Below are 14,687 nucleotides of genomic sequence, written 5' to 3'. Positions count from 1 at the left end.
TGAAGAGGAGCTTTTCAGCAAGAAGAACAAATATTAGCCGAGCTTTTAGTTGATGAAGAACTTGTAACGGCACCTTTGAATAGGGCTGATCTTCCATCCAATGAAGTTGAAGCTAATTTTGTATTTAATCTTGATAAGTCAGAGGGTGACAATCAGTTCATAAATGACGATGAGATAGAAGACGACACATATATCGATTACTGTGATTCAGATGAGGATCTACACATCGAGGAAGATACGAATATTGATGAGTAGATCTATATTCTTCATTTAATTTTATCTTTCAATAAGGGTATGCGATATAATTATATCCATTAAAATATTATTTAATTTTTATTATTATTATTTAGTATTATATTTATTTATATCTCAATTCCTACAGATATGGCATCAGGAGATAGATGACGACGTTCGCGTTCATAACTCGCTGCAGATACCTCTGAGATTGAGGCACCTCCACCGATCTCCATTGCCATACTGGCTCAACTATCAGAGGGTCCTGCACTGACAGGTCCTAATGAGCTGGTCCCAGTAAGGCAGGTCCCAGTGGTATTAATTATTATATTTTATATATAATAAAATTTGATTCTTTTATTTGGATCATACTAATGATTTATTTATTGTTGTTTCAGATGAGTCCTCATCAGTGATGAGGTGAGGGTGAGGTCCATCGAAGAACGTCACTCTAGAGAGTTGGAGACGCGAGCATCCAGGATAGCATCTCCAGATCGAGATACCGACCGGCTACACCAAACTCATTAGGGGATGGTGTGAGCCATGGCAGACTGAGCTGGGCATCATATGCCACAGTTATGCCCCTGTGATATTCTTCGATTGGTGTCACATTCTACCGGCTCAGAGAGAAATTTTCTACACTCACTTACAAGTAAAATAAATTATATTATGAATATTTAATTTACATAGTATTCTTCTAATATTTGTTATTGGCAGGGTGTATTTGACATCGCTGATTTTGAGGAGGATCGTGTGGGCGAGCCATCAACACTCAGTTATCGTTGTGTTTCAAAGATTATCGCCATCAAATGCATCAGCATTGGTATCGGATGGTGCAGGATCATGGGGAGGAGGCAGCACGGCAGCAGCCCTATGACAGCATCACCATGGACGATTGGACTACCATATACCGATATTACGATGATCCGACATATCAGGTTACATATCTAAACTTTTTTTTTAGAGTTTAATGACTTAATAATTTATTCTTAAATTAAATTTTTTATCTACTAATTTTACTGATAATTTTATAGAGATGATGTGCCCAAAATGCGATGAATCGGGCGAGATAGACCATGCCGTATTGTGGGGGTTCGAGATCGTTTGTTCGTCACATGGAGCATATGGTAGGTAATTTTTAATTTCTAATTAGCATATAATTCTTTAGTTATTTAAATTTTTTTTAATTAATTCTCAAATGGTAGAGAGATGCTGAAAGTGACGAGCTTCCTGATTATAGGATCGATATCTACCAGTGGACCCACTAGCGATAGTTGGAGGAGTGGATGATAGGAAGTCAGAAGCTCTTTGTAAGTTTTTTCAATTATTTTTTATTCATAATCTGATTTTTATTATAAAATTAAAATAACTATAATTTTAATTTTCAAGATCGTATGACAGACATGAGATCCCAGCCTATCCCTAAGGGCTCGACCCACCCATAGATGATGAGATCCGTGATCAGGTGCTCAGTACAAGATCCTGTTATGTTAGGGGTCTAGGATATGGGATCACTGCTCCCTCATCCTCACGTGCATCTAGGGCGGACATCCATTCTGCATGCGAGGCTCGACTGATGAAGGTGCAAAGGCAGACTGTCAAGGATCGACAGCGAGCTCAGGAGTTGGCTGCACGCATCGACGACTATCAGTGCTTTCAGATCTAGATGATGGAGCGAAAGGCACAGATGGAGCAGATGATACAGCTGATGAGGCGACGGCAAGCTGATCCGAGCTTCATCGTCGGTCCGAGCTCCATCGAGCACTCTCCGTCCCCGATTTGTTCTCTTGATGTCGATATTTGATGACTTATTGATATACTTTTTTTATTTCAAATATCTTATAATTTTAATTTAATATAATAAAATAATAAAATTTATTTATCAATTTAATATATAAATTTTTTATTTTAATTTTTTAAATTTATAAAAAATATTTTACATATAAATTTAAAATATATATTCATAATTTTTTTTAAAAAATATGACTAAATTATTAGTGAAGAAATTATTTCTGACAAAATATTCATCGCTAAAAATATTTTACTAACATAGTTTAATTTATCAATAAATATATAATTAATAGCGATGAAAAATTATTTATCATAAATAATTATTAGCGACATAAATTTTCATCGAAAATTATCTTATTTATGTTAGATGTGTGCCCTAGATGCCAGATTGGCTGACACATTCCTGTACAAATCTAAGAGCAAATTTATAATTTTGACTATAAATCAAGAAATGGGTTATTCTTCTATCACATTGTGTACATTGTGTTTGTGATACATCCTTTGAGTTAGTAAGAATGTCAATTCATATTTTTAAGAGTTGAAAATTTAAGGCATGAATTTACATAACTAACTCATAAACAGCTCCTGACCATAGGATCATTATGAGGATGGTGATCGATCCAGAAAGTTGGTATACGATCGCTTCCTTAGGGTAGATGTGTCTTGAGTCTATGGTGTGGAGATACCAAAGTGAGAGTACAGGTATTCATTGAGAATGAGAGTACTAAGCATGACCATATCGAGCAGTCATAAGGAAGTCTACCTTCTCATCGATGACTAGCTCGATGCTGCAGTTGTGTATCTAGTTCTTTGACCTGAGATACATCGACAGTTCACCTTGAGTGTGTTATAGTTTGACTATACCATAACTCAGTCTCCTAGCCATTCGAAATCCTGAGGTGTATGTTGGCTGTAGCATATTCATTGTAGGAACCAGATCGCACCAAGATGAGATCTATCAACCTCGGTAGATGAGAAGAGTAGTTCTATGATGATCGAAAGATCAAGTCCTTATGGCCATGGCAGAGTAAAATAATAAAAAAGAGTTTTTCATTGGGATTTCACATCAGACTCGGATCGATCGATTGATTCATGTGACTGATGCTGGGTTTGACGAGTTTACCTTAACCCTAATTCAGTTGGGACTCATGATAGAGGAACTCAATCACACAGGTAGTTGCACCGAGAGGTTCATTTTCAGTTCTGATGGGTTGCCACCATATACTGCTAGGTGTCATTGTTAGATTTTGAGAGCAATTAGAATGATCTTGATGATCGATCATTCTAATTGTCTGAATCAGAAGAGTTCTGGTCCATCGAAAGGAGTTTCGATGATATCGATGATGAGATCACGACATGTCTCATTACCATACAGAATTAAACCTAATTGGGTCACACTAACAAGGGTTAGGATCTTGATGTCATCAATTGGACTAGCCCAATTGATTTGGATTAGATCCAATTAGGTTCAAAAAAATCATGCTAGCATATGATTGAGTCTAACTTTCTCCTCGAGTAATCTTTTCTATCTCGACTGAGCCAAATATGATTTGACTCACTCAGAGAATCTTGAAAAGATTTCTCTCAGTTTAAATAAAGCTTGTCCAGCTCAAAAAAGATTTGTCTTAATTCATGAGATGAATTTAAGACAAGCACCTGCTAATTCCTGACACCTGCCATTTTTATTTTAGGACATCTGTCAAATATTGACATATGGGTCTTAAACTAAAGGCCACTTGGTAAGAGGTTATTGGAGAATTTTTGTGGAGTATCCACATGCTAAATCAGCATCAAATTAGGCATCATAATCAAATTATGGCGTGAGCCCAATTGGATAAAGAGGGCGCCCCAAGTGGATAAGGATGGAAGGTGTTTTGATCAACATGGACTCTTTGGCGCCAACATGATTGTGCTTATCCAATGTTGGTGCCAACATAGGAAAGAGGGTGGGGGTTCTTATCTGATATGATCAGATGATATCACTCCACCAATCAAAATTTTTCTAGATTTATTAGAATTTTTTGATTGGTCGAATGATGTGGCACTGCGCAGCGCAGCAGGGTCTATATAAACCCTGTCTGTGCCTAGGGTTTAAGAGATTGCACCAAACCCATCAAAGCTGTCACCCTCTTTCCTCTTCTCTATGTCCCATTTGAAGTTCTCCCTCCCCTCTTCATGCCCAAGGAGTTGGATGTCCATCTGATGCAAGATCAAGGTGTGGTGACGCCTTGAACAGGAAGGCTGTAGGAGTTCCTCGACAAGCTACTGCTCCAACTTCAGGAAGACTTTTGAAGATCTTCCTAATCAGATTTAGTTCTAATTTTTGGAGCAGAGATTCATGAGGAGAAGATGATCTAGGTCCTGCCTGAGTGGATACTGGTAGAGGCCAGACGATTGCATGACTAAATCAGAACCTCAGGCTTGCTGTGATCATCTACAGAGTAATCAAATTACCCTTGAGGTATTTCATATTTCCTCATGCTTTTAGATTTATTTTAGAATTAATATTAGATAATAAAATTAGATCTAGAGATTTAGATCTGAAATAATGTAGAATAAAATTTATTTAAATTGTTTCGCCCCAGATTTGATAAAATCTGGAAGATCCTACAAGGAAAAAGACAGTTTTTCCTTCAATTTGCGAGGAAAGTTTTCGTCGCTAATATTATTTAATTTTATTTTTTAAAATTTTTTTTATTAAATTAATAGTGATGAATTATTTTTATTATAAAAAATATTTTTTATGATATAAATTTTTCATCGCTAAAATTTTTAAAAATAATAGCGATGAAAATATTTTCATCGCTATTAATTTTTTATTTATCACCGATGGTTTGTTTCATCATAAATATCTTTTTTTAGATTAAATTTTTTCATCTTCTTTTTAATGATGAAAAATATTCATCGCAAATATCTTTTATTAGCGGCAAAAAAAAATTTTTATTCTAAAATATTATTAATGATGAAATTATTTATGATAAAATATTAACGATCAAAATTTCATCGCTAATATGTATTAGAGATGAAAATCGATTATTAGCGATGAAAAATTTTTATCGCTAATAACCTGTTTTATTGTAGTGATTGCTACAATAAGATATGAAGGAGAAAAAAAGATTAAATATTATGGTGTACTGGTAGATATCATAGAACTGAAGTATGAGTCCAGTAATTTTGTATTCTTGTTTTAGTGTGAATGATGGGATATTTGTAATAAAAAGATCGATATTCATATCGATTCACACTTTATCAATATAAATTTTACATGAACATAGTACCGAATGAGTTGTATATTTTAGCAACTCAAGCAAAACAAGTAATATATTTGAAGAATCTAAAGTATCGAGGTAATTGGCATGTTGTACAAAAAATAATACTTAGAGGCGTATATAACATACCAACTTGATTAGAGATGGATGAAAATTCAGATTTACATAAAGAGAAAGCTTTTCAACAAGAACAAATATTAGCCAAGCTTTTTATTGATGAAGAACTTGTAACGGCACCTTTGAATAGGGTTGATCTGCCGTCTAATGAAGTTGAAGCTAATTTTGTATTTAATCTTGATGAGTCAGAGGGTGACGATCAGTTGATAAATGACAATGAGATAGAAGATGACACATATATCGATTATTATGATTCGGAGGAGGATCTACACATCGAGAAAAATACGAATATTGATGAGTAGATCTATATTCTTCGTTCCATCTTCTCTTGCAATAATGGTATGCGATATAATTATATTCATTAGAATATAATTTATCTTTTATTATTATTATTTAATATTATATTTATTTATATATCAATTATTACAGATATGGCACCAGAAGACAGATGATGATGTTCGCGTTCACAATCTACCCCGAAAGTTGAGGCACCTTCATCGATCTCCATTGCTGCACCGGCTCCATTGTCAAAGGGCCTTGCACTGGCAGGTCCCAGTGAGGTGGGTCCCAGTAAGATGGATCCGAGTGAGAAGGATTATAGTGGTATTATTATATTTTTTATATAATAAAATGTGATTCTTTTATTTAGATAGCTATCATACTAATGATTTATTTATTATTATTTCAGACCCATCTTCATCGGTAGTGAGGCAAGAGCGAGGTCTATCAAAGAACCTCGCTCTAGAGTGTTGGAGACGCGAGCACCCGAGACAGCATCTCCGTATTGAGATATCAGCTGGCTACACCAGGCCCATTAGGGGATGGTGCGAGCTGTGGTAGATTGAGGTGGGCATCATATGCCGCAGCTATGCCTCTGTGATGCTCTTCGATTGGCGTCACGTTCTACCAACTCAGAGAGAGATTTTCTACATCCACTTACAGGTAAAATAAATTATATTATGAATTTTTAATTTACGTAGTATTCTTCTAATATTTGTTATTGACAGGGTGTATTCGACATCATTGATTTTGAAGAGAATCATATGAGGTGAGCCGTGGACACTCATTTATCATTGTGTCCCAAAGATTATCGCCATCACATGCATCAGCATTGGTACCATATGGTACAGGATCATGGAGAGGAGGCAGCAGGCAGCAGCCCTATGACAGCATCACTATGGATGATTGAACTGTCATATGCTGGTATTACGAGGATTTGGCATACCAGGTTACACATCCAAATTTTTTTTTAGAGTTTAATGATTGAATCATTTATTCTTAAATTAAATTTATTATCTACTAATTTGACTGATAACTGTACAGAGAAAACATGTCCAGAATGTCATAAATCAAGTGAGACAGACCGTACCGTATTGTGAGAATTCGAGATCATTTGCTCGTCACATGGAGCACATGGTAGATAATTTTTAATTTTTAATTAGCATATAATTCTCTAATTATTTAAAAAAAATTTAATTAATTCTCAAATTACAGAGAGATGCTGAGAGTGGCGAGTTTTCTGGTCGGATCGATATCTACCAGCGAACCCACCAGCGATGGTCAGGGGAGTGGACGATGGGGGATCATGAGCTCTTTATAAGTTTTTTCAATTATTTTTTCATTCTCAGTCTAATTTTTATTATAAAATTAAAATAGCTCTAACTTTAATTTTCAAGACCGTATGACAAACATGATTTCCCAGCCTACTCCTCAGGACTCGACCGCGCCCATAGATGATGAGATCTGTGATCAAGTGCTTGGTACAAGATCCTATTATGTTAGGGATCTAGGGTATAGGACTACTGCTCCCTCATCCTCATGCTCATCTAGGGCTGTCATCCATTCTGCATGCGAGGCTCGACTGATGAAGGTGCAGAGGCAGACTACCGAAGATCGATAGCAGGCTACCGTGGATCGACAGCAGACTGAGTAGCGAGCTCAGGAGTTGGCTGTACGTATCGACGAGTATCAGCAGCTCCAGATCCAGATGATAGAGCGAATGGTGCAGACAATACAGCTGATGAAGCAGCAGTAGGCCAATCCGAGCTCTTTCGAGCGCTCTCCTTCCCCAGCTCATTCTCCAAATGCCGATACTTGATGGTTTTTTCATATACTTTTTTATTTTTATTTCAATTTTTTTATAATTTTAATTTAATATAATAAAATAATAAAATTTATTTATCAATTTATTATGTAAATTTTTTATTTTTATTTTTTATTTTAATTTATAAAAGTTATTATAAATATAAATTAAAAATATATATTCATAAATTATTTTCTAAAAAAGATATGTTTAAATTATTAGCAACAAAATTATTCTCGATGAAATATTGGTAATCAAAAATATTTTAGTATGATAATTTATTTTTTTAATAAATATAAAATTTATTAAAATTTTATATATAATTAATAGAAATGAAAAATTATTTATCATAAATAATTATTAGCAATGAAAATTTTCATCAAAAATTATCATATTTATGATGTAAGTTTTTCATTGTTAATATTATTTAAATTTAATTTTTAAAAAATTTGTCATTAAATTAATAGCGACAAAAAATTTTGGTTGTAAAAAAAGTTTTTTGCGACATAAATTTTTCATCGCTAAATATTTTTAAAAATTTTATTTCAAAAAAAATTAATTAAATTAATAACGATGACAAAAATTTCGTTGCTATTCATTTTTTATTTATTAGCGACGTTATAATTCATCGTAAATTATTTTTTTTACGATTAAAATTTTTCATCATAAAATTTTTAATGATGAAAATTATTCATCGTAAATAAATATTATTAGTGATGAAATATCTTTTTATCATAAAATATTATCAATGACACGATTATTTATGATGAAAAATTAATGATGAAAATTTTATCGTTAATAACTATTAATGATAAAAATAGATTATTAGCGACGAAAAATTTTTATCGCTAATAATCTATTTTGTTGTAGTGTAATAACCCAGTTTAAACAAAAAAAAAAAGAATTGAGAGAAAACTTCGTGAAGGAGTTTTCTTCTTCCCAAACGACTCTCGATCGGAGTCAGAAATCCTCCATTCGGGAGGAGTGAAACTCCTCCCCTCTGACCCTATTTAAAGAGGAGGGGTCTTTCCTCTTCATCCCATCAAAATTCAAAGTTCAATCCGATGGGGATCGCCAGAGTTCCGCCTTAGAAACCATTGTCATGTCCGTCAAGAACCTGAGATGGAGAGCTCATCGAAACCAAGGTAAGTCTGGCCCTCCTTCTTTCTACTTTTTCCTTCCTTCCCATCATGTCAATGACCGTTGCCGGCTGCCAGGTTCACCAGATTTTTCTGAGATTTTCTCTCTCCTATTTTTTTCTTGTTTGGTTCCTTGTTTTCTTAGAGATTTTTCATTGCTAGTGGTCATCATCGACCATCAGGCTAGGATGGATGGGCTGCAGTGCAGCAGCCACGATTGTCGCCAGCCACAGTCGCACCGATCGTGGCCCCTGGTCAGAGAAACGAAAAAGGACCGTTTGGTCCCCTGTTTTGGCCCAAGACCCACAAAAAGAAGAAACAGGAAGAAAGAAAAAAAAATAAAAATAAAAAAACAAAAATAAAAAAAAATAAAAAAACAAAAAAACAAAAAGAAAAAAAAGAAGTGAGGCAGTTTCTCTCTCTTTCCTCCCTAAATTTATTTTTATATACATATTTATATGTTTAAAAATTAAATTTTATACATAAAATATTTAAAAATTATTAAAATTTGAAATTATATATTTATTTATGAAAAATAATTTAGAAAAATTGGATCAAGGAAGATGCCACTTTTTCAACATCCTCTTCTCTTCTTCTCTTTTTTTTTTTCTATTTCATTTTTATCTTATAACTTTATTCATATTATAGATCCATTATGAGTAGAAAAATTAGTATTTTTTTTAAGAAAATTTTAGTCACTTATATCGAGAAGAAGATAGCTGAAAATTTTACAGTAGATTTTATTATTGATGAATTTAGTTTTATGAAAAAATGTGGAGTTCAATTCAAATAATGTTTATAAAAATATTATTTAAATTAATTTTAATTATTTATTAATATTTTTTTATTTTTATATTCCCTTAGATTTCCTATAAAAGTTGGTGTGGTCCGTCCATGGTTCTAGTGAATCTTACCGGATGGCACAAGATTATCCAAATAAGACCTAAGCGTGCTTGATGCAGTCCATTGTAACAGGATGGTGCTCCATGGAGAGATTCTTCTGAATAGACAATACGTCTAAAAAGTCATTGTCATCCTTCACATGATAACCATGGCCCTTAGTTACCTTATTTAAAAAATGATATATACCATCATTCGACATCCCTCTTGTCCCTGGTGCTTGACTTGAAGAACCCTTCCAACCATGGGAAAAAATCTTCCATATGAAACCCTCCGATCAATGAGGAAATTTTCTTTAACAATTTATGAAACAAATTATTTCTTCCACCTTCTCTAAAGAATTTTACCAAAACTACACTACATGCTGTAACAGCCAAAGATCTCATAGAAAAAAAAAAAAAAAAAAGATAAAAGGTGCTATTTAGATTTCTTCACCTTGTATATACATCGAAGAGCCGGCCAATATGCTTTTATGTGAGACTAAATACATACCCACATGACTCTTCATATGCTTTTATACGAGAGCCTATGCACATGTATTCCACATTGGATGTATGCCAAAAAGATCTTAGTTACCTACACGAGGCCAAAATATCTAAATAACACCTTCTAATCAAGTTTTTCAAACGATGTTCTTGAGTTGTTATAAATTGCATCAAAAAAGATCCGGCTCATAGCTCATATGGAGTAAGGGACATCATAGCATGAGCCCATTGAGGCCATGGCATCATGCTCGATCAGTGCATACACTCTTTCTCAAGTCATAGCACTGTAGTACTATGATCCCTTTAGTTCATGGTTCATTGGATATACTTGAGTGGTTTGAAGCCACCTTCCCCACATACAATTCCTTCTGCTGGGGCACCACAACCTCATTATGTGAGGTAAGCATAAATTAAAGAATATTAAACTAGCTTGGTAGGCCATTCTTCTCCTTATTCATTGAATAGGACGCGAGGGAGAGTCATGTACAAGTTAATTGGGGTGAGACACACCAAAGCAGCATTCCTTGTATATTTATAGTCCCATGTTGGTTGAATGCTTGGAAGATCATAGGTCTTGTTAAAGATAAAATAATATAAATAATGCGTTCCAGCTAATCTTTGAGTAAGGTCATGGATTGTCCTAGATAATGAGACTTGAGATAGGAAAGCCTTTTCACATCTTTGATAAAGCAATTTACCTTTTTTTAAGGCAAATCTTTGATAAATTAAATTACTCATTGATTAAGAAAGTTACCTAACAACAATCAATGTAGCATTCATTTCATTTTCTCCAATCTTTACGGCATTGAATCTTGGATAACTTTGGACCAGAAAACTAAATCTACTTCCAAAAGCTTGCATCATGAGAAACACAGAAGTCATTATTATTTATTATTATAAGAACCAGCACTTATTCTTAGTGGAACTGATCATTATTCATAGGTCATTGTAGTAGCCACATGGTTTTGCAACTAGGTGAAGTCTTTGTTTTCTTGGCGTTGTAATTCCAAGAGCTTCAGTCATATCTAGGTCCTCCCTTCTTATGCCATGTGGCAACTCCCAGTCAAAACAATGCATCAGATTTGCCAGTGCAAGCTCCACAGTAGAAATAGCAAAGTTCATGCCAGGGCACATCCTCCGACCAGACCCAAATGGAATGAATTGAAAGTCATTCCCCTTGAAATCAATCTTATTATCCATAAATCTCTCAGGTCGGAACTCTTCAGGTGCCTCCCAAAATTTGGGATCTCTACCAATGGCCCAGCCATTCACAATTACTCTTGTTTTCCTAGGAATTTCATAGCCCTCTATGCGACAATCATCCATCGTTTCTCTCGGAAGCAATAATGGAGCAGGAGGGTGCAGCCGTAAAACTTCTTTTATCACATACTTTAAATAGCTCACCTCACCCAAATCCTCTTCTCTGACCAAGCCTTTTCCTGCAGCTATTATTCGAACCTCATCTTGTAGTTTCTCCATCACTTGTGAGTTCCGAACAAGCTCTACCATGGCCCATTCTAGAACTATGTAAGATGTATCAATTCCCGCACCAAACATATCCTGTTAACAAAGAAATTAAAGAGTAAAAGAATGGATTAAAGCTCATACAAATCACCGATGGTCGTCTGAAAAAGGAAGTGAATACAAATCTAGTAAACAGAATTCAAGCTCATGCGTTGAAGACCTTTGAGGCCCGAATACCTTTTCTCGAACGCAAAGAAAACTATACAAGAGGAGAAGCAATATAAACTTGCGGGCAGGCCCTAGAATACGACAAGCCTGTCTACCATGCATTATTAGACTAATGTAAAAGTAAAGGATAGGTAATAATTATAGACTTTATTGTCCATGCCTTCAAGTTCAAGACCTGACGACGGTCTACGTACTCAAATTCAAGCTCATGCGTTGAAAACCTTCAAGGCCCGAATGCCTTTCCTCGAACGCAAAGAAAACCTTATACAAGAGGACAGCAATATAAACTTTCTGTTCAAAGTTATCGGCAGGTCCTACGGCAAGTCTGTCTACTGTGCATTATTAGATTTAAAGAAAGGATCCTCTGCTGTGCACACATCGCACGCACCGTCTATCATACGGTATGGTGTACGGCAGAGGATCCGTACACTTAGATTTATGTAAAACAAAATGACAAGTATCATGTTTTTCTTGAGAAAAAAAAAAAAATCTTAAAGTATCTTTAGGTTTCATTAATTTAAAAGGATATATGTATATAAACGACAGGTATCGGGTTTTTCTTGAGCAAAAAAAAAATCTTAAAGTATCTTTAGGTTTCATTAATTTAAAAGTCACGGAGAAACATTTTTAGCATTTAACCAATCTCATTTAGAGTTCAAGGACCACACGCTTGAGTTGTGAGCATCCCGCAAGCAAAAATTTTTGAATGCGTTATCCTTTTTGTTCATGATTTTTTGTGAGATTATCTCATTGTTATCCCTGTAGGACCTCCAGCCAGAGCAAGTTTAGTCCCGTTTGGTCAAGCTCCTATCGAGTTTGCATTGGACCAATGCTCGTACTTTCATGTATCAATCAGTGATCCAACGACCAGTGTTGCGTTGGACCATTAAAGTCCTGCTAGAGTATTAATTTATCAAAGTCCACACCCTTCTTATTTTCTGAAATCAGAGAAACCATATATATATATATATATAAACTTATTATTTCTGCTTTTAGTTCCATTTAAAAACTTTGTCAGTGATACATCAGGACCATCTTCCCTCTGAACTTCTAGTCAGGTTTATGAAGCACAGGTAAAACGACGTCTTGACAAGTCACACATGAATCGACATGGAGAAGATCGAACGTCCAGAGCAGTTAAGAAAAATAATTTTTGCAACCACATACTGCTGACGGTTTCCTTTAGAAGCGTTTAAATATGAGAACAAGTCACAAATTGATGAAACTTGCTACTCTTCATTTTAATAGTTGAAAACATTGTGTTTCGAATACATTGAGTACTCTGAGAAACGCTTATTGTAAATTCTCCGGTCCTTTTTCTTTAAAAAAATGTTTTTCCCTTGGGTCGTCGCTTTGGCCTCCTAATTTCATCAAAAAAATATCAGATTGCTCTCTATTGTAATGTTTCTCTAATCTTCAATAAAGGCCGGGTGCCTCCCTTTCATTATATATATATATATATATAAGATTGATGATAAGTGAAACTTCAGGTCAGAGAATTTACCTCTAAGAGCGCCTTGATATCTTCTTTTGTGAGGGCCAAGTCCGCACCGGGATCCTTCTGAAGAGACAACAACACATCCACAAAGTCCTCCTCATGCTTCTCATCCTTCACTTGATCTGCGTGTTCCTTGATCACCTCGTCAAGAACACCACTCCATCTCTCAGCAATTCTCCTGGCCCTCACGCTCATCCCCAAGAACACGTCCATCCATGCCAACGAAGGGAAGTAGTCCTCCAAACGAAACTCTCCAAGCAGGGCAGAACTCTCCTTTAGCAACTCGCGAAACAGTTTGTTCCTTCCTTCTCTAAAGGATTTCCCTGAAACAACTCTGCAGAGCATATCACATGCGAAGGCATGCAAGATCTCACTTACGTTCAGAGGATCGGGCGTAAGAGAAGCTCGAGAGATGTTCCGGATCATAAGGGCTACTTCTTCTTCCCTCGCAAGCCGAAACGATTGCACCTTTTTATTGCTAAGGAGGTGGATGATGCAAACCTTCTTTGCATACCTCCAGCACTCACCGTATGGTGCAAATCCGACGTCTCTGCCATCGCACAAAAGGATCTTAGCAGCCTTCATAGGAGGGCGGCTAGCAAAGATGTGATCATGAGTTCTCATGATCTCCCGGGCCATCTCGGCGGATGAAACGATGAGGGTGGGCACCTGGCCGAGATGGAGAAGCATGAGTGGTCCATGCTTCTCTGCCAGACCTTGGAGTGACCGATGAGGGAGAGGACCCAACTGGTGGAGGTTTCCTATGAAAGGAAACTTTGGGGGTGATGGTGGTAGTCTGGCCTTCTTGGAAAAGGATTGTTTGAAGCTAAGGAGTAGCAGAAAGGGGAGGAAGAGCAAGAGAACCAGCTCGAAGGGAAGTTGTAAGGAGAGAGACATGGTTTGCTTATCTTCTTGGTATCCCCTATTGGCCGCACTTTCTCTGTCCTTTTGTAGCAGAGTGCTTGAAAGAAACTTGGATAAAAATCCCACGAGTTTTTCCAGAAAGCTTTATGCACATCTTCAGGACCAAATTAAGCCTTTTAAAAAAAAAAAAAAAAATGTAAGCAGAGGCTAGGGAGGCAAGTTATCCATTAGCCACCAACGTGAGCCAAGAAAAATGAATAACTCTCTTCCAGGCCAATAATGAAAAATGAATAAATTAAATAAATTAAATCAGAAGGGAATTTATGTGGAAAGATTTGCCAGTTACTTGTCTTATTGCTGCATTTGTAAGTTGACAAGGATGATGGTTGTCATTCTCGAAATCCACTATTCAAGATGTCATTCTCCAAGTTGGCAACGTAATCCTTATTTGAAAATAAGATAAAATAATTCCATCGTTAATAAGTAACAAGAATTGTCCAGTTACAAATTAATGATAATTGACCGGCATAAGTGATGCCTTAATATTCCTCCTCTCATCAATAAGCCCAAACAATGAATGGGTATACTAGCATTTTGCAACTCGAAAAAACAAAA

General features: G+C 35.6%; 1 protein-coding gene across 1 annotated transcript; it reads right to left on the bottom strand.

Moving 5' to 3' along the window:
- Nucleotides 1-10,881: 10,881 nt before the first annotated feature.
- Nucleotides 10,882-14,172, bottom strand: LOC105037916 (cytochrome P450 71A1). The gene is made up of 2 exons (XM_019848119.2): nt 13,215-14,172; nt 10,882-11,578 (listed from the first exon to the last, which is right to left on the bottom strand). Exons 1-2 carry the CDS (start codon nt 14,103-14,105, stop codon nt 10,955-10,957), a joined length of 1,515 nt encoding a protein of 504 aa, XP_019703678.2. The 5' UTR covers nt 14,106-14,172; the 3' UTR covers nt 10,882-10,954.
- Between the last annotated feature and the right edge of the window lie 515 nt (nt 14,173-14,687).

This window comes from Elaeis guineensis, chromosome 1, assembly GCF_000442705.2.
Source record: "Elaeis guineensis isolate ETL-2024a chromosome 1, EG11, whole genome shotgun sequence".
NCBI classification, from domain to species: Eukaryota; Viridiplantae; Streptophyta; class Magnoliopsida; order Arecales; family Arecaceae; genus Elaeis; species Elaeis guineensis.
The sequence above is the reverse complement of the archived record's forward strand: the minus strand, read 5'-3'. Positions and strand labels throughout refer to the sequence as shown.